This window comes from Medicago sativa, chromosome 7 (genome assembly GCF_051527215.1).
Source record: "Medicago sativa cultivar Bolivia chromosome 7, Bolivia_mono, whole genome shotgun sequence".
NCBI classification, from domain to species: Eukaryota; Viridiplantae; Streptophyta; class Magnoliopsida; order Fabales; family Fabaceae; genus Medicago; species Medicago sativa.
Window position 1 is genome coordinate 97,026,004 of NC_140755.1, and position 20,193 is coordinate 97,046,196.

At 30.7% G+C, this 20,193-nt stretch overlaps 1 protein-coding gene and 1 pseudogene across 5 annotated transcripts; both read right to left on the reverse strand.

Moving 5' to 3' along the window:
• Positions 1-1,538: 1,538 nt before the first annotated feature.
• On the reverse strand, positions 1,539-2,508 carry LOC146910823 (transcription repressor OFP6 pseudogene; annotated as a pseudogene). The gene has a single exon (XR_015018616.1). The product of XR_015018616.1 is annotated as a transcription repressor OFP6 pseudogene (transcript).
• On the reverse strand, positions 1,539-12,891 carry LOC146910822 (alpha/beta-Hydrolases superfamily protein). Of its 4 annotated transcripts, none has more exons than XR_015018614.1 (15): positions 12,512-12,712; positions 12,272-12,376; positions 12,097-12,170; positions 11,557-11,628; positions 11,431-11,459; positions 11,309-11,359; positions 10,805-10,855; positions 10,249-10,308; positions 10,059-10,141; positions 9,687-9,834; positions 9,193-9,243; positions 8,675-8,779; positions 7,377-7,524; positions 5,643-5,795; positions 1,539-3,675 (listed from the first exon to the last, which is right to left on the reverse strand). XR_015018614.1 is itself a non-coding variant. In XM_085725676.1 (15 exons), exons 2-14 carry the CDS (start codon positions 12,637-12,639, stop codon positions 7,381-7,383), a joined length of 1,101 nt encoding a protein of 366 aa, XP_085581802.1. In that variant the 5' UTR covers positions 12,640-12,651; positions 12,792-12,891; the 3' UTR covers positions 5,524-5,795; positions 7,377-7,380. The 4 variants fall into 4 exon arrangements, 2 of the variants coding, with proteins under 2 accessions (XP_085581802.1, XP_085581801.1); XR_015018615.1 differs by having other exon boundaries at positions 7,346-7,524; XM_085725676.1 differs by lacking the exon at positions 1,539-3,675 and adding an exon at positions 12,792-12,891 and having other exon boundaries at positions 5,524-5,795; positions 12,512-12,651.
• Between the last annotated feature and the right edge of the window lie 7,302 nt (positions 12,892-20,193).

Below are 20,193 nucleotides of genomic sequence, written 5' to 3' on the forward strand. Positions count from 1 at the left end.
ATATTACTGAAAACACAGAAAAGACCTTAAATATCTTCCATTGGAAAATGCAGTGATGTCAGACCCTAAAGTTTCTATTCTCATCTCATTGAAAGGGCATTAAACCATCTGTCCCTAGTCCATCAGACCATTCTTCTTATATTATAAAATTCAAATCCCGATGTCTATATTTTCCCACCACCATCCGTATTAGCAGTACCATACCAATACCATACTCCACTTAAAACTAAGCATTTACTTTGACCAAAACCCTACACGCCAAAACTCAACTCAGCTCAAGGAATCAGACACAGTTACATACATGGATACGGGTCCTAATCCATTGTGTATTGTGTATACAAACACAACATGGTCCATGAAAATAGGAAATTATCACATTAATCAATTCTTAATTACTCTACTATAACTTGTCATTTTATGATTTCTAGGGAAATTCAACTCAGCTTCGTAGCTGTAAGTAAACAAAAAGAATGAGACAAAGAAGAAGAATTCCACTTTGCACTCAAGGAATATCAAATTCCATGATTGTTGTGAAGAATCATGGGATGGAATGATAGGATTATAGATCATATATGCATGCGCATAATAGAGAAAAGGAGCATAAAAATACTCATCATGAGATAAAAGCTCAAGAAATAATTTTGATTGATAAAAGTAGCAAATCTTATACATAATACTAGTCCTATTTATATATAGAGCTCAAATATATCAACTAATTTAGTAACTAACTTCTAATTAATTTCTAACGGACTAGCTAATACTCCCTCCGTCCCGGAATAACTGACCTATTTTCTAAAAAAAAGTGTCCCAAAATAACTGACTCATTTCAATTTTCAATACAACTTTCATCATTTCCAATACAATATAACACTAAATAATACTACTTTTATCATTCCCAATACAATATATTCCACTTTCCCCTTTATTTATACACTTTTCTTAATCTGTGTGAAAAACCAAAGTAGGTCAATTAAACCGGGACGGAGGGAGTACTAACAAATTTAACAATTGTTGTCGCATCATCAAAGGTTTTTTTCATGTTTCTACAACCACAGCATGAAAGTGACAAAAACATTAGTGATGTGGTCGTTCTAAACACTCAAAAGGACCATTTGGTGCTTGAGTTTTGGAAATTTTATCATGAATGGTCAAGCAAAGACGCAAACAGGGTTTTAAAATTAAGAGTATTATGTGATTAATATTACGGTTGCAATGCCGTTGTGGAGACCTCAAATCCTTTACATTGCAGCTGCAATTGCAATTACAGACTTCAATTTAAAAATCTGCAAACAATCATGGCTTAGGAGATAAGTTTAAGGAGTCTGATTTTAAATTGTGGTTACGCTACAAATTTTGATACTGCAGATATAGTAGTGTTGCAATGTTATTGCGGATGGAGATCTTTAAACCTTTTATATTGTGGTTACAATTGCAAACTGCGGTTTAGAGCAATGATAAGGAAACTCACAACATTTAACCGAAATATGAAGAGAAATCCTTGATAGTTCTAATTCTAAAAACAATTAAGCATCATTACATGATAGCAAATGCAACTTAAAATCTTAATTTCCAACAAGTACAAACAAAAGTACCATTTTTAACACTTGGATGATAATCACCAAAATGTTCAGCACAATACAACGTTAGCAACTTCATTAATTAGCATAGCTCCTAATATGATATAGCTGGACTACATTCAACCTAATACATAGTACATAGTGCAGCTTTTTACACAACTACTTGGTTAACAAAAGACCTTGCACTAGAGAACTTAAAGCTTGTTTGGTATCAGAGTGAGTTTGGCAGCCACCGTGATTTTACAAAAGCTACATTTTGTAGCTTCTACAAAATCACGGTGCTATCAGGAATTTGTCAAACCCACCCTAATACCAAATACACACTTTATAGTTAATGTTGACGTGGCTTACGGGTACGGGTACGGGTACGAGATGTATGCAAACTGGGTGAACTAGGCCTCATAGTTGAAACTCCATTCCAAATCTCAGTAAAAGCTCTAACAATAACACCATGATGATAAGGTGCATTCAGCTGAAGAAAACAGTTCAAAAGCTCTCTAAGGTCATCTTTAGAGTATATTTCATTCTCCAATATCATTTGAAGCATGGAATGCCTGAAATCAAGATAAGGATCTTCAGAATCTTTCTCCACCGCCACACCTTCTCCTCCAGCTCTTCCTAAACCACCTACTCTCCTTTGGTCCTTTGCATAAGCATCTGAATCAGAAAAATTTGAGGAATAGTATGGTGAAAATGTGGTGGCAGTGTTTGTGGTTGTAGTGTTTGGGGTGCTTGTACTGTCATATTTGTCTTCAGTCCAAGGACCAGATGAAGAGTACTGGTTATTGTAAAGTTTGTGTTTTTGGTAAGTGGGGTTCTTGGATTTTGGTTTTGGGCTGAATATGTTACTCAGTTTTAGCCTTCTGCAGCTTCCACAACCTAGTTTCACCGACACAGTGTTCAGAAGAAGCTTCTTTCTTGAACCAGACATTGCTATGTTTTTCTGTTTTATGTGACTGTTTGGGAATTAGAATATGAAAAGAGATAAAAGGAATGGAAGAAGGTTGCCTAAGTCAAAGGGTATAGTGTTGCTTTAGAAAGTGGCTATTTATTTATGGAGATGAGTTTGTGATGAGGACCGTAAGGAGGTCTTAAATGTTAGTGTTGCACGTGAACTAATAAAGGATGCTTTCTTTTCATTTGCTTGGTTAACTTTGTGGACAGCAAAGTGATCTGGACCATAGATTTTTTTTAAAGGAAACCATCATTTTAGTCCTTAAATGTGTTATAGTAATATATTTAAGGAAAATGCTATATAGCATGCCACTATTGCCCCCAGAAATTCGACGGAAATTATAGTGATGGCAAAGAATACATAGAGATAGAAATTAAATAATAAATGGAGAAAAAATGTAAATATTTGTGATCTAAAACGCCGTGTGTGTGTGTCGTGCTTGTTGGCCATCGTGCCAACAAGCATTTTCCTATATTTAAAGGCGTGGTTTGTTAATTATTACAAAATTGTGCTTTTTATAAGTTATTCTAGCCTTCAAATATGTTTTTAATTAACAAAGTTGATACATAAAATTATTAATAAAAGAGACACTTGACATGCATTTTTTATTGTGATACATTCATAGATTATAATAACGGTATCTCACTCGTTTAAGGACAAAAATATGGCCACTTCGTTTTTCCTTTGAAATAAAATACTCCAAGTTGATAGATGTAGCTAAAAGATTTGGCCATTTGATGGCATGCATTGAGAATCAGAGGCATTTGCGCATGGTATGAATTGAATATTCACAAGGTGGTCATTTAATTGTCTTGCTAACGTGATAGGTTTTGATTTTGAAAATAATAAATATGCCTACTTCCCCTAAATAAAAAAATGCCTACTTAACTATGAATTTAAATATGAGATTTGGAAGATCTTGTCTTTAATGACAAGTACAGCTGATATGACAGCAGAGCAATATAAATTTTTAGGCATTTTTTTTTCTTCACAATATTTAAAATTTGTACGGATAGGAATATCCGTTTTGTTTTATATTTTTTAGATATTTGTTATTTAATTCGATCTCTTTCAAAGATAGGAGAAAGAAAAACAAATCTGATAATCGCACTGCAGTTCTGTATATTGTGGCCATGATAGAGCCTGTAAAAATACAGAGGAATGAAACATTAGATACAAGAGGAAAACCAAAATTATTCATTTAAATATATAAAATATCTATTGAGTTGGTTTTCCTTTTAAATGTTAGACTTTCATTTGAGGATTAATACAATTATGTCCTGTGTGTAATTTCTAATAGAAATTATTGCATGTAAATAAATATCATGAATGAAATGATATACTTCAATCCTAAAATATATCAATGCTTCGTATTAGAGGTTATATTACAGTTAAGGAGAAAGTTGTACAATTCATTCATGGTATACTTTGCAGTATAGATCCATTCTATTTCTAAAAAATGGAGTTCCAATATGATTTTATGTGTGTACAAGTGCTCTTCATTTCTTTTGAAAAATGAGAAGTATCTCAGCTCCATACTCAGTTCTATGTGTGCATAGTAAAACGTCATTAATATGAAGTCGTTGAACTTGAATAGGATCATTTGAGGAGTCTTTTCTTGACGTAAATGAGAAGGGTATCATTAAAAAAAAAAAAATCATTTATTTATGAATACAAAAAAAATATCATTTTTATAAGGAAAATGCTACTTTTCAAGAAAAATAGCTTCAAGAATTTTTCAAGACACAGTTGACAAATTTTAATTGGATGATTTATTTGTCCACTTCCTATTTTCCAGCCACACCTCCTTGAATTGTGGCAAATAGTGCATTGTGGTTGGCTACTCTTTATTCTTGAAGAATTCTTGATGTTATTTTTCTAGAGATATAACATTGCTCTTTTTATAACGGTGTACATAATGTGATTAATCCTTTTTTTGGTGATCATGTTGCCGTTGTTTCGTTGCTTGTAAGCAGCAACAAACGAGTTTTCCAAAATATTCCGATTTCAATGTTATAAGTGGCAGCCATACATTTCACGTGCCCAATTTGACACAATTGGAGACTTATTTCTCAAAGATCCAACTGATGAAAATTTGTGATCAATTAAAGAAAGCAAAGTAAGTTACTCTCATCATGAACAGCCGACAATGAATTGATTGTTACTAATGTTATTAAAAGAAAAAAGCACCTTAGTTTGTCACACACTATTGTTGCCTATGCGTGCATGCATGTATTTAGAAAGGAATCCTGTTTACTCATATAAAGAAAAATTAAGGTAATTAAAAAAAACATTTTGTTTGAACAATCACATGTAGTCACGGGGTACAAGCTAATTTAGATTAAGCTTTCTGAAAGACACTCGTGATTTTGCTTATCTTCATCACCAATTTTGGTTACCTGTCATTGATGGCATTAATTATTTTAGGTCATTATTTTAATTAATACTTTTATCAAGTTAGTATTTTTTTTGAAGGAATCAAGTTAGTATTTTGTTATCAAAATATTACAATGAGCATAAATTGTAAAGTAAAGATGATACTACAAAATCTGTAAGGCCTAGCACAATCGACATTGTTAGGTTGGATATCTTCCATGGTGTCTCGGATTCAAACTCGGGATCTTCCACTTTGTGTGAGTTTATTGTGGTGTTTGCCACCAAAAACTTACCCGCAGTAACACTTGTCAAAGAATGGTAAATTCTACAAGTGCGTGGTGCTCAGCCTACAGACTTTGAAGTTTAAATTTATCCAGTTGGTTTTTCAATTGATTTCACTCTAAATTTACTATTGGGAGACTATAAAGCACGGACACTCCTCGGATTAAATATGTCCCGGTGTCGGACATGTGTTGTGTCCGACACCGACACATACTGAATTATGTGATTTACTCAAATTATGTGATTTACTACTGGGAGACGACACCAACATTGTCACAGTAGAATAAAGTTGGCCATGATAAAATATTAAAATTGTGAGAAACAAATGCACTCTTGACACCGATAAAGAAATGTAACTCATTTTTAAGCTATAAATGTTTCAAATTTATCAATCTTTTGTGATTAACTTAAAACTCACATAACATTGGCCAATAATAGCAAAAGAATCAGACCTTATTGGTTTGTACATGCTGTCGGATCCTTGATAATGTTTGCCACATGTTGAGCCACCCATAAAGAACCAGCCTCAGTGCAATGGAAACCACATGTGTAGTTTTCTCCTGCAATATGGCAATACCTGCTACTTGGAACCTGCTTTGAAATCTCTGGCAAGAATAAACTATATATTATGCCACAATAATCATTCTATGTCATACTAAATGAGGAAAAAAAAAAACTTAAGAACAAAAAGAAATTACTAGGGGAGCTTATCAAAGAAACAGAAACACAATGATCATGGCTAGTTGTATTTACTACAAAAGTATTTACCCCACTCTTTTACAACTAAGGTGGTTTTCACTTTTTACGACAGGGAGCTACAATTTCATAGAATGCAGTTGGCATCTGATAGTGTGTGTCGCGTTTGTATAGTTGCTCATGTTTGAGTAGTTAGTAGATCTACCTAACTTTTTTTTGGAAACTCGGTATCCAGTCCAAGGACCGACTACTCCGGGGGGACCAATCCCACCGTCCACAAGCGAAGGGCTCAATTGAATCCCAACACAGGAATCGTTGCCACCTAGGAAATTCGAACCTGAGACCTAGAGAGGAGCACACTCCTAGGTACCAAGCCTTCTAGCTAACTCTATTAGCTGTTACAGTCCTGTTGGAATTCAATTAATTAGAGCATTAAGCAAACTACTTGTATCTCTATAAAGAGGTGTTTGAGTAAACAACTTAATTCAGCGTTTTTCAATAAGCACTTCTATAAGAGTTTAGGAAATGAGGGTAGCCTCTACATAGATTTTGTATAAGTTATTTCTATAAGTTAACTAAGGAGCTTAGGAAAATAAACTGGAAACAACCTATAGCCATATCTTTAGCTATCTGTAGAAGTTCTTTTAAACACTTACAAAGTACTTATAAGTCACAGGATAAGTATATATACACTCTTCCAAACGCCCCCTAAATATTGATTCGGTATTCATCTGGATTGGTTTTTCTTAGGCTTAATTGCAGTTTTACCCCCTAACTTTCCCAAAGTTGCGATTTTGGCCCCCTAAGAAAAAAAACTACAAAACCGCCCCCTAAGTTTTGCAACTGTAGCAGTTTTGGCCCCCCAAGGCAGAAAAAATAATAATAAAAATGACACGTGGCACCTCACTTAGGGTGCCACGTCAGCGTAGACCGAGTCAAAATTGGCCCTGGGGGCCAAAACTGCCACAGTTGCAAAACTTAGGGGGCGGTTTTGTAGTTTTTTTTCTTAGGGGGCCAAAATCGCAACTTTGGAAAAGTTAGGGGGCTAAAACTGCAATTAAGCCTTTTTCTTATTCAAATAAAACCACATAATTACTTCATTCACTTTTCTCAAACATTCTCTTCATTTCAAAAACCCTAATAGCTTTGATTGTTGTATAAATGTAATGTAGTATAACAAATTATGAAATTATAATATTCTACCCTGTTGGTTTTTCAATCAACAATGTACTTGTACATTTCACCCTCCAAAATCCATCATTTTCTTAAGTAGTCAAATTCTGATTTTTACTACTACATTAGGAGATGAGAGCTATAAAGTCATTGAACACTCTTCGTGATGATAAGCATGAAGAAAACAAATGCACTAGTAGCATTGATGAAGAAATTCAAGTAAGCTTTTCTGAGCTATCATTATGAAATTTATCAAATATTCAATCCTTTTAACTTGGAAGCTCACATTATACAAGTCAATAGCCAAAGAGTCGGACCTCGTTAGTTTGTACATGCCATCTGATTCTTAATTAAGTTTGCCACATGCTGAGCCACCCAAAGTGAACCAGCCTCAGTGCAACAGAAACCATGGGTGTGGTTTTCTCGTTCAACGGATAAAGCAATACCCGGAACCTGGTTTGATATCTGTGACCAGAATAAACTATAAGTTATGTGGTGATAATAATTCAATACTTCAAAAACAACGAATAAGACTTGAAAACAAACATAAATTACTATGGAAGCTTATGAAAGAAACAGAAGTACTGCAATCATGGCAAGAATTTCAATCAATGCTTATCTTTATTACAAAAAATTATTTACCCACTCTTTTCCCATAATTTAATGTTAACACGGCATTTATCACTGCAAAATTTTAAAATAAAATCAGGAACATGATGATTTGCATTTCTCTTCCTGAAAGTATGAATATTTTACTAGAAAGTTTTTACTCTAACCAGCAGCCTAATTCACTCAGAAAACATGAAAGGTGATGTAGAGTAACCCTGGAACACCCTCTAATATCCAACTTTGGGCAGCTGGGGGACTAGGGCAGTATCATTTATGCGAAACAGCGGTTCATTGGTTTTTCCAAACTACATACGTCCATTTCTTTGAAACAACAAAGAGAATGGGTAAAAAGAAAGTGCTTCAGGCATCGTCAATGTATATTCTGTAGTACCATGTGTATTGCACCTTTACATGCATCTGTTATTTTATATATTTTAATATTAATGACTAAACTGAAAATGGAGAAATTTAATTAGACTCTCGTTGTGTATAGTTGAAGGTCCACAGCTTATAGTAGGGAAATAAGAGGAATGGGGAAGATCAGAATCATCAGATCATAGTTCTGGTAAAGATCTCAGCACAAACCAAACCTTCAGCTTAATGGTATGGACAGCTGTAAGCTTACATATTGTAAACAAAAACTATAGCTATAAAGTTATTCTTAAAAACCAAAGATAAGGTTCTTCTTGCTTCAAGTTGAAACAAAGGTTCTTGCTTTTTTTACTTTTAATATTTAGGGAGAAAATTTCTGCAATTTTTTATACAAAAAATATTTCTTCAATGACAAAAAGGACACTCAACTTTAATCATTTTGTTGCACCTTTTTGGGACCATAAATGATCACCAAAGACTATGATACAAACTCAAGCATGTAATCCTACACACACAAACACTCAGAAGGAGCCACTCGAGGTCCCGGACTATGCTTGAGGCACAAATCTTCCTTGAGAAGATGCAAAAGCTGTCCAGATGATAATTACAGTGACCAAAATAAATTATAACATACCTCTTCAAGCAAATGAAGTGGGCCCCAGTGATCATCAACACCAAATAAAAATGCACATTGACCCTTCCTTTCTCTTAAAAATGTCCAATCTGGTGTCTCCGCTAACTAACAAAGTAAGCACATGACATGACTATCAATGCAGTTAACATTGTCAAATATAAGCACTACTAAATTTGTGTTCAAACTTCAAAAAAAGATTTGTACGCTTGATCTTCCAGAATACAAGAAGGCTGAATACATCAATATTGATAAGGGTAAATTAGTAAAAGTATTATTATGTCTCCTACATTTATACATTTTTATCAATGAGTGTGAAATAGTCAAATGGGTTACTCATTGTGGAACTAAGGGATTACAAAACAATGTCATACAACACCAAATAAAATTTTCCCACAGTGAGATTAATTGCATGGGTCAAACAATGTTATGATGCTTTGTTTCAAACAAGGATTATGAAGAAAAAAAAAATGCTAAATGGTAAATATAAACGAGACATTCATAGGGTGGAAGCAATTTACCTTTTTGAATTCAGACATGGCCATATAGAGGACGTTCCGCATGGTATGGTACTGTTAAGTTAACAATGTTACAGAAAATCATCATAAAAAAAGATGCAAATATAACTATATAAGAAAAGGGATCAAAATACTAAAAAAGGGTAAACCACAACTCCCCTCTATTCCAAAACTTTGGCTGTCTTAGCATTTTAGTTTTGTTACAAAACTTTGTGTTTTTTAGAAATTCAAGACATATTTGACTTTCTCCTTCCAAATATACCACTAAATATGATTAACATCATTTGCTTTTTGCAAGATTATTTGAGATAATTAGGTATTTGTAAAACATTTAACGATTTGAAAAGGGGTATTTTGGTATTGGTACACATCGATTAAGTAATTTGTTAATCTATGTGCAAATACTTTAAACAACCAAAGTTTTGAAATATAGAGTAATTTACATGTTTTATGTGATCTAACATTGAAGCCCTTCTTCATTCAGGAGTAAAGCTAACCTGTGACAAGTGAGAGCATGCAGCCTCAACTGCATTGGCAGACCATGACTTCCCAAGAGATTTTCTGACAATAAACCTCAAAGCCTTGGCCGGTAACAATCCTAATGATGCTGTCAGGTAGCTAAGAGCAGCAGCTAGAATTTGGGATCTGAAATCCCATTAACCATTAGTCAGATTAAACTATAAAAATTGTTTTATGTGTAAATTGAATCTCATGACTCATGAGGCAAGAAAGAGAGTGTGAACCATGTCAAAAATGTTATATCTAAGCTTGTAATATCACTACTAGTTCATGTCATATCTGACAAAAAAGGCAATATCAAAGGGGTTTGACTTTGAGGAGTGACTTTGAAGAGGAAATGCCACACTTACTGTGCAATTTTTGCAATAATTAACTGTGTTGTTGAGTGTGGGTTTAATGTCAAAAATGGATAAAGTCCAACATAGTATTTCACCTGCAGATCCCAGGAAAAACGCAAGCAAACAATTCAATAAGATCAGAAATTATGGACAGGTGGAATGATGTGTTCGTGGTTAATGAAATATGCAGAAATCCAGTCACCTTCCCTAGATTCTTCTTGAACATTTCAATAGATATGTATGAACCAATAGAGTGCCCAACCTGGTAAGAAAACTCTAAATTAGTTATCAAAACTTCATTTGAATAAAAGTTATAAAACTTTTCTGTATGCAGAACATTTTTTGGATAAAAGTCATAAAACAAGTTTTACTTGAAGAATATAATTAAACCCTTACTTGAAGAATATAATTAAACCCTCTTGTTAAAAAGTTGCTGGTTTCTTAATCCAATAGATATTTATGTTGGGAAAACACAGATGACATTATGACAATTGCTTTCAAATAGTTTAGCTAAGAACCACATTTGTTTGGTCCATTTTATCCAACACTGTTCTCTTTTAACAAATAAACGGATGTTAGCTGACACATGCAAGTAAGTTTTGAATTCGGTATTTCTAGATACATCCTTCATTCCTTATCCTCAAAGGGGAAAGGAGATTAATCAGTTTGCAGCAAATTGGTTTTATAGATCATACAACTCTGCAAATCAGAATGACACTGGAGAAAACTATTGGAGGTGTTGATGTAAAAGAACCCACCAGTATTATAGGAATCTCGACATTTTGCAGTTCCTCTTTGATAAAATCAATCTACAAAAGCACAGAAGTGAAGACTACTGTTACAGATCAATACAATATTAAGGTACATTTATCTGAATCAAGAATGGAGAAAAATGGTAAGCATAAAAGTATCCCCGTTAAACCAGAAAACAAATACAGGAATGTTATATTGCATTGTAATTACAAGAAACAATTACAGAATGATAATTCTTACCATCCATCAATACATCAAGTAAAACTAAATTCTGCCACTGTTTCCATACCATCCACTCAAAAATCAATAAATTTACATAGACGTACAAAAAATGGATGATTTCTAATTAAACTCTTCTGGTTACTAAATTATTCAATTTTAGTACACAATACACATGCTCCCAATGTACATATGATGTTGCCAACTAGTAAATGAACATTCAAACTCATTTGTCAAACTACCTACACTTAACAGCTAATGATATGTGAAGATCAAAATATTGGGCATACCTTATGATCAATTTGGTCTTGTAAAGAGAACAACCGTCCATGCTCCCAATCCTAGCAACAAAACACTGTATAAGAAACACACGAATGCCACTGACATATGAAACAAAACAAAATGCATGTACCTTTCTTGAGTGGGAGACGTTGCCAATAGCTGATAAGTGACAGATAAACACGAATAGTAAGCATATACTAGTTGATCAGAGTTCAACATTATAAGTAACAATAAAAAAAGAACAACCATTACTTGCCTGTGACAGATGCCGTTCCCCCAAGAAGTTCATATAGAAACTCCACAAAGTCCTTGTAGAATAAAATAACACCTGCAGTAACCAAAGACACCAAATGTCACATTGGTTATCAGTATCTACGATACATGTGAGTTGTATTTCGATTTGATACAAAACTAAACCCAATCAATACGAATCTTTAATGTATATCTATTTTAATTGAATACAAATCTCATTTTGAATTCCTATTCATTACGATGAATCTCGATTCATTCTAATGAATCACCGCCTAAACATAGTGTAACCAACCACTTTTCTTTTGTCGTTTAATTTATGACTTGAACATTGAATTATTTTTAGGTACATATATGGTGTATGAGCTTATAATTTTGTTTATGTAATTTTATTTTACTTACAAATGTCATACTTTTAGTAGTAATGTATCTCACTATTCATAATAAGATTCGATTCACAATTTCAATAGTAAGTCTTGGAATCTTGATTTGATAACCACATAGCTAAATAAATATAATTGCACGGAGAAACAAATCAAAGCCATACCTGGGTTTCCAGGAACAAAGAGAATATGCAAACTTGGAGCATCAGCTTGTATCTCCAGTATTTCAGATGTATAACTAAATAAAATTACAGAGTAATTCATAAATCATAAACTATAAAAAAAAAATTAATAAATAACATTGTTGTCAAATTCAAAGATAATATAACTATTACATACTTTGATAAACTGCATAATCGAAAATTAGCACGCTTTCTATCCTTGGAAAGCAAATTATTTTCTTCACTCATTTCCACTTTCAAGCACTTTGCACTAAACCTTGTCCTATAATAAGGTTTGTGTGGTAAATTAAATGAATCGAAGTATGAGACAAATCTTAAAGATTAAATTAGGGATATTCTATGTTATTGAAAATGTAACAGATTCGAAATGCAATGAGGTAGTAACTAACTATCTAACCTGGAAGTAGAAGAAGGAAAAAGCGGAAGAGAGTGAGAGAGTGTTCTTGGTCGAGTAGTCCAATATGCAAGACGTGAGTTTAACATCTGGAATTCATAATTTTTTTTTTTTTTGAAGGAGGAATTCATAATTTTTATGCACTGCAACAAAAACGAATGAACATAAATTTATTTCTTAATCCTTCTGAAAAAATTGATTTATTTCTTAAGGGGGTTTGTTTTAAGTTTATTAAATAAATAAATAGCCAAAAAAAAAAAAAATTGTAAATGCTTACAAATACCTTCTTCAAATTATAGAAGAGGCAAAAATACTTATGAAATTGTTAATTAGCCCTTCCATTAGTTTGCTTGGTTAATACAATCTGTTTATGTGACACTGTCAAAAAGGTTATGGCAATAATATACTTAAGTAAGTACTCCTTCCATCTTATTTTAATAGTCGTTTTAAGGTTGTGTACAGTTTGTAAGAAAATGATTAGTTGTGTTAATTTTAATGGTAAAATTATTACTATAACTAGAACGCCGACCCGTGCAACGCACGGGTCTCACGGGCCGGAATAATTTGATACATAATAAAACGAATAATTAATAAAGTTTTTAGTCCCTATAAATATATCAAATTTAGTTTTTAGTCCTCGTAAATTTTTTTGATAGATTTTGGTTTCTATAAAAAATTTCAGCACGTAGTTTAGTCCCTATTAAATTAAAGGCTTAATTGCACTTTTGCCCCCTATATTTTGCCAATTGTGTGATTTTGGTCCCCATAGTTTGAAACGAGCGATTTTGGTCCCCATAGTTTTCCCCCTTTCTGATTTTATGGTCCCCATGACATTTGGTGCTGATGTGTCTTTTTTTAATCAATTAATGAGTGCCACGTGTGTAATTCTATTATTTAAAAAATTAAAAAAATCTAAAAAACAAAAAAAAATACCGAATTTTTTAAAAAAATTGGAAAAATTAATAAAAATGAAAACAAAAATCTGGAAAATTTTAAAAATAAAAAATAAAATCTGCAAAATTTTAAAAATAATAATTTTTTAAAAAAAAATTCTGGAAAAATACCGAAATTTTTTTAAAAAAATTGGAAAAATTATTTAAAATAATTTTTTTAAAATTCTGGAAACGAAAAAAATACCGAATTTTTTTTAAAATTTCGGTATTTTTCCAGAATTTTTTTCAATTTTTAAATCAAATACATTCGACATTAAATAAATTTTAAAATTATTTTTTTTAGTTATAAATGTGTCTGGCAAAGTACATCAAATCTTCTTAATTAATACAATAATTTTTAATTCATATGAAAATAATATTTAATTACCTTTTTTAGGAAATATAATAATACTAATAATTATGCAATTTTCCCTTAAAAACACCCTTAAAAAAATTCCCTTAAAAACATAATAATTATACATTTTTCCCTTAAAAAATAATTATATATATTTTTTTAAGGAATATATAATATTTAAATACCTTTTTTAGGAAATATAATAATACTAATAATTATACAATTTTCCCTTAAAAACATCCTTAAAAAAATTCGAATTTTTTTAAAAAAATTTCGGTATTTTTCCAGAATTTTTTTTTTAAAAAAATTATTATTTTTTAAATTTTCCAGATTGTATTTTTTATTTTTAAAATTTTTCAGATTTTTGTTTTCATTTATATTAATTTTTCCAATTTTTTTAAAAAATTTCGGTATTTTTCCAGAATTTTCCAGATTTTATTTTTTATTTTTAAAATTTTCCAGATTTTTGTTTTCATTTTTATTAATTTTTCCAATTTTTTAAAAAAAATTCGGTATTTTTTTCGTTTTTTAGATTTTTTTAATTTTTTAAATAATAGAATTACACACGTGGCACTCATTAATTGATTAAAAAAAGACACATCAGCACCAAATGTCATGGGGACCATAAAATCAGAAAGGGGGAAAACGATGGGGACCAAAATCGCTCGTTTCAAACTATGGGGACCAAAATCGCACAATTGGCAAAATATAGGGGGCAAAAGTGCAATTAAGCCTAAATTAAAATTTATTTAATTATGCTTAAAATTTTAAATTTTTTAATGATCTGTTACATACATGTTTAAAACATTATAAAATGTTTCTTCGCTTAAACACATACTAAGCAAAGGCAAGCATACTAACTTGGTTTTATCAATCTGTACTTTTAATTTAACATGTGAATGTGTGGGATCTAGTTACTCAAGCCAAATCAGTATTGGGTTTTCTTCATCAAGCATACCAACTTGGTGAATGACTATCTAACATTCAGAAAAATATTAACACCTTCCGGAGGTAAATCTAAAAATAAATTTCGTACATTTAGAGGTCGAAGCGCTAATAAAAGATAATGATAATAAATTGTTGAATTAATACTTATGGCAATGAATAAATTTATTTAGGTGGACTGGAAAAAGTTTCCTTAGCTAAGTAAATATAGCCGACACAGCAACTTGAAGAAAATTAAAAACCAAACTGTAAAAAACAAAAGGAAAAAACACAGATTATTTAATGTCTGATTTATGCAGATTGAAGGAATTCGATAACAAAGCAAACGGCTCTAGCATTCGAGCAAGCTAAACATCTTTGTCGTCCTTGTGCTCAATTTTGACACGAACAACTCTGGTAGGTTTTGTGGCCGACGTCTGGCCAGCTTCATCATCATCAACAGCCACATAGTCAATGCTATTAGAGGACCTCTTAGCACCTGTTTTGGTGGTTGGTGTGTCAATCACACATGTATTGCTGCATGAGTCCTCAGCCTCTAGTACATCCTGCAGACATTGGCGGCAAACAATTTGATCAATTGTGTTACGGATTAAACCTTTACGGACTCATGAAAGATTAATGTAATAATTACCATCTGAACATTTGAATTGTTTGGCGCAGCACAATCCACACTAAGCTCAACAACAGATCCATCATCGGAGTTATTAATTGTATTTGTTTCTCTACTGACTTTAGTCTCGTAGAGCTAACGTGCCTGCATGCACCTTCCATTCCACCGTAAAGACTCATCGCCACTGTATCAGAACACTTTTCACCACTGTTGCCTCCATCGATTCCTCACCGAACAGATCAGTTACCATACATTGATTGATTAGTAACTAATTTAGTAAGGGAACCATAGTTTCAATTATAAAATTAAAAAAGTATACCAAAAATTATATTAGGAGAATACCAGCAAACAGATTTGTTAGCAAACAAATGAATAGTCACGCAACCGTTTAAAATTCCAGAGTAAACTTAAAAATGTCGTGATTTTATAGGAACTAAACATATTTATTTATAAACATAAAATTTCATTAGATATAGATAAAGAAACTATAAATTGTAATAAGTTAAATATAAAGTATGTAAATAAATTAAAAATTAAAAATATAATTATGTCTATATATACTATATTTTATTACCGTGTTTTTAAATTCGTTTAAATATTATTTTAATTAATGGTTAAGAAAGGGAAAATTTCTTATACGATATTTAGTGTGACAATAACAATAGTTAAATATCATAGTAATATGAAATCATGAATATAAATATGAAAAAGGGCGACAAACGGATTATACCCATGTTGGAGAATCGACTTAAACTAAACAATTTTAGAAGCTACTATGCATGTGTTTGATTATGCGGTAACCAAAATTGAGTTTGATTGAATTGATTTTATATATTTTTTTTGAAAAATAAAAGAAGGATTATATTAATTGGAAATGGATCCCAAATTTCTTTTGGATTTTCTTCTACCCAAATCTTATTTAAAAGACTTAAACGCACTTTTGGCCCCTAACTTTATCATAGTTGCAATTTTGGTCCCCTGTTAAAAAAACCACTTTTTAACCCCCTAAGTTTACCCATTTTTTTCAACTTTAAGGTCCCCTTAATCTTGACTCTATCAACGCCCACGTGGCTCATCACTTAAGTGAGTTGGACGCCACATGCATTATTTTTCAATTAAATTTAAAAGAAAAAGCCACATGTGTATATTATAATTAAAGAAACAAAAAAGAAAAAGGTAATGGGAAGGGGCGCACGTGACAATCTTCATCTAAAACACAAACAACGATGTCAGCAGTTCAACATCTTACAACATGAACAACAACAAACCACTTATTATCAAAAGAAAAAAAAAACTATGGTCCTCTTTAGAAAGAATTTATCAGGCCACACTCATGCTTTCTCACCTACCATTTCTTCTTCTTTTTCATGGATAAGAAAATTCAAGGATGAAGGTGACATTCACAGCCATGGTCATGTGTATTTATAGTTATACCGTATGAAAGAAAGAAGTAACAAACAACACCTTTGTGTTCTTAGTAAAGTGGATGAAAAAATGGGGGAAAAAATTAGGTTTAGGGTTAGCTTTACGGATTAAACATTTACCACGGTTTAGGGTTTATTTTTATCGAGAGAAACAGGTTTAGGGCTTCGTATATATAACCAAAATATTTGCTTCATAAAAAATAGGCGAGGATAAGAATAAAATTTGTGCGATGCATTTTTTTAGATGGAATTTGTTATGTTAAATTGCAATCGTAAAAGTGTAGAAAATATTTGTTTCAAAAAAAAAAAAGGAGGATACGAATGAAATTTGTTAGGTTAATTTTTTTTTTTGAAAGGGAAATTTGTTAGGTTAATTAATAAATAAGGATTCGGATGGCCAAAACTATAGGAAAACAAATTTCGGATTTAAGTGAATTGATAACAAATTTCGGATATGACCAAAATTATAATTAGAGATAAATATGAAATAGTTGTTTCGGAAAATAGAAGAGATAAATACGAAATAGTTGTTTCGGAAAATAGAAGAGATAAATATAATATGATCAATGGCTAAAATTGAATGGCGCCTAAATGCGCAAGATCCAATGGTTTAGAAAAGTGGATGAAAAAATGGGGGGAAAAAATTAGGTTTAGGGTTAGCTTTACGGGTTAAGCTTTAGTAAATAAGATTTACTAAAACACTCTGATTAATTGCAGTTAGTTGAGTAATTAAATTTGATAAAATTCAATAAATAAATGTATATTAGTAGGAAAAATAATAATATTAATATTCTAAAATGACAATTATAGCAGAGAAAAAATGCTAAAGTAACCGTTAAAAAGAGATGAAAGAAATAGTATATAGAGATAATTAGTAACATTGTCATCCAATATTGCAAAATACATGATCCAAACAAATCTAAATCATCACCAAAATAGAGTCATCCAGTATAACATCTTATTTATAAAAGGTCTTAAGTTGTCTTAAACAACTTTTTGGAGCCAAAAATTGAGGTTAATTATGTCATTTTCATATTGAAATCTCATTATTATTGTTATTTAATTATTTAATATTTAATATATATTTAAGTAATTGAATTGAACAAACTTTTGCTAAATTTAATATTGACATCTCATTATTATTATCATTTATTTAATATATATTTAAGCAATTGAACAAGCTTTTGCTAACTTTGTGCAATAAACTACTAAATACATTTTTTTTTCTTCCATAATCTTAGTTTGTTTTTTTTTTTCTTTCATAATCTTATTTTGTTTTTTGTTTGATGGACATCATATTTTGTTTTCTATTTTCTCTATTTTTTTGGTAGTGCTATTTTCTCTATTTATTTGGCAATATAAACACCGACCCCCATATGTTTTTTTTGTTTTTGTTAACTATGTTTTTCTAAACAAACTTTTGCTAAAAAAGATTTAAGCAATTGAACAAACTTTTGCTAAATTTGTGCCATAAACTACTAAATACGTTTTTTTTCTTCCATAATCTTAGTTTGTTTTTTTTTCTTTCATAATTTTATTTTTGTTTTTCTTTCACATTACTATTTAATAATATATATTTAAGCAATTGAACAAACATTTGTTAAATTTGTGCCATAAACTACTAAATACGTTTTTTTTCTTCCATAATCTTAGTTTGTTTTTTTTGGTTTTTTTCTTTCATAATCTTATTTTGTTTTTTGTTTGATGGACATCATAGTTTGTTTTCTATTTTCTCTATTTTTTTGGTAGTGCTATTTTCTCTATTTATTTGGCAATATAAACACCGACCCCCATATGTTTTTTTGTTTTTGTTAACTATGTTTTTCTAAACAAACTTTTGCTAAAAAAGATTTAAGCAATTGAACAAACTTTTGCTAAACTTTTGCTAAATTTGTGCCATAAACTACTAAATACGTTTTTTTTTCTTCCATAATCTTAGTTTGTTTTTTTTTCTTTTTTTTTCTTTCATAATTTTATTTTGTTTTTCTTTCACATTACTATTTAATAATATATATTTAAGCAATTGAACAAACATTTGTTAAATTTGTGCCATAAACTACTAAATACGTTTTTTTCTTCCATAATCTTAGTTTGTTTTTTTTGGTTTTTTTCTTTCATAATCTTATTTTGTTTTTTGTTTGATGGACATCATAGTTTGTTTTCTATTTTCTCTATTTTTTTGGTAGTGTTATTTTCTCTATTTATTTGGCAATATAAACACCGATCCCCATATGTTTTTTTGTTTTTGTTAACTATGTTTTTCTAAACAAACTTTTGCTAAAAAAGATTTAAGAAATTGAACAAACTTTTGCTAAATTTGTGCCATAAACTACTAAATACGTTTTTTTTTCTTTCCATAATCTTAGTTTGTTTTTTTTTCTTTTTTTTTCTTTCATAATTTTATTTTGTTTTTCTTTCACATTACTATTTAATAATATATAGTTTTTTTTTCTTTTTTTTTCTTTCATAATTTTATTTTGTTTTTCTTTCACATTACTATTTAATAATATATATTTAAGCAATTGAACAAACATTTGTTAAATTTGTGCCATAAACTACTAAATACGTTTTTTTTTCTTCCATAATCTTAGTTTGTTTTTTTTGGTTTTTTTCTTTCGTAATCTTATTTTGTTTTTGTTTGATGGACAGCATAGTTTGTTTTCTATTTTCTCTATTTTTTTGGTAGTGCTATTTTCTCTATCTATTTGGCAATATAAACACCGATCCCCATATGTTTTTTTGTTTTTGTTAACTATGTTTTTCTAAACAAACTTTTGCTAAAAAAAATTTAAGCAATTGAACAAACTTTTGCTAAATTTGTGCCATAAACTACTAAATACGTTTTTTTTCCTTCCATACTCTTAGTTTGTTTTTTTTCTTTCTTTCATAATTTTATTTTGTTTTTCTTTCACATTACTATTTAATAATATATATTTAAGCAATTGAACAAACTTTTGTTTAATTTGTGCCATAAACTACTAAATACGTTTTTTCTTCCATAATCTTAGTTTGTTTTTTTTTGTTTTTTTTTCTTTCATAATCTTATTTGTTTTTTGTTTGATGACAAAGAGCAGATTGATGTAATTAAAGAAGCAGCTCAGTGGGGCACAGGTAGTTTTCTAAGGATCTTATTTACAACTTTATTGCTGTCAAATGAAATTCCAAGTCCAGATTATGTTTGGATAAATACCTGAAAGTATTTAAGTGATGACATTTTATATAGGCAACGAAGACACCTGAAAATTCCAGGTATATTCAATTCTCATTATTTCTTTTGCTTCATTGTTTATAATATTGAATTTTACTATTATCATATTTAACTTATGTTTTTACTCTATATAACAGATTTGGTTTTGACTGAAGATGAATTGAAAAATTTAACTTTGGTGGAGATAGAAAAATTGTTGCGGAGAAGGAAC

Coding starts and splice junctions, on each gene's coding strand:
- LOC146910822 (XM_085725676.1), bottom strand. CDS start 12,639: ATGAATTCCTCCTTCAAAAAAAAAAAAAATTATGAATTCCAGATGTTA. Junction 11,629..12,096: donor CTTTGTTCCTGGAAACCCAG/GTATGGCTTTGA, acceptor TGGTTACTGCAG/GTGTTATTTTATTCTACAAG. Junction 8,780..9,192: donor CCATGTCTGAATTCAAAAAG/GTAAATTGCTTC, acceptor TTACTTTGTTAG/TTAGCGGAGACACCAGATTG.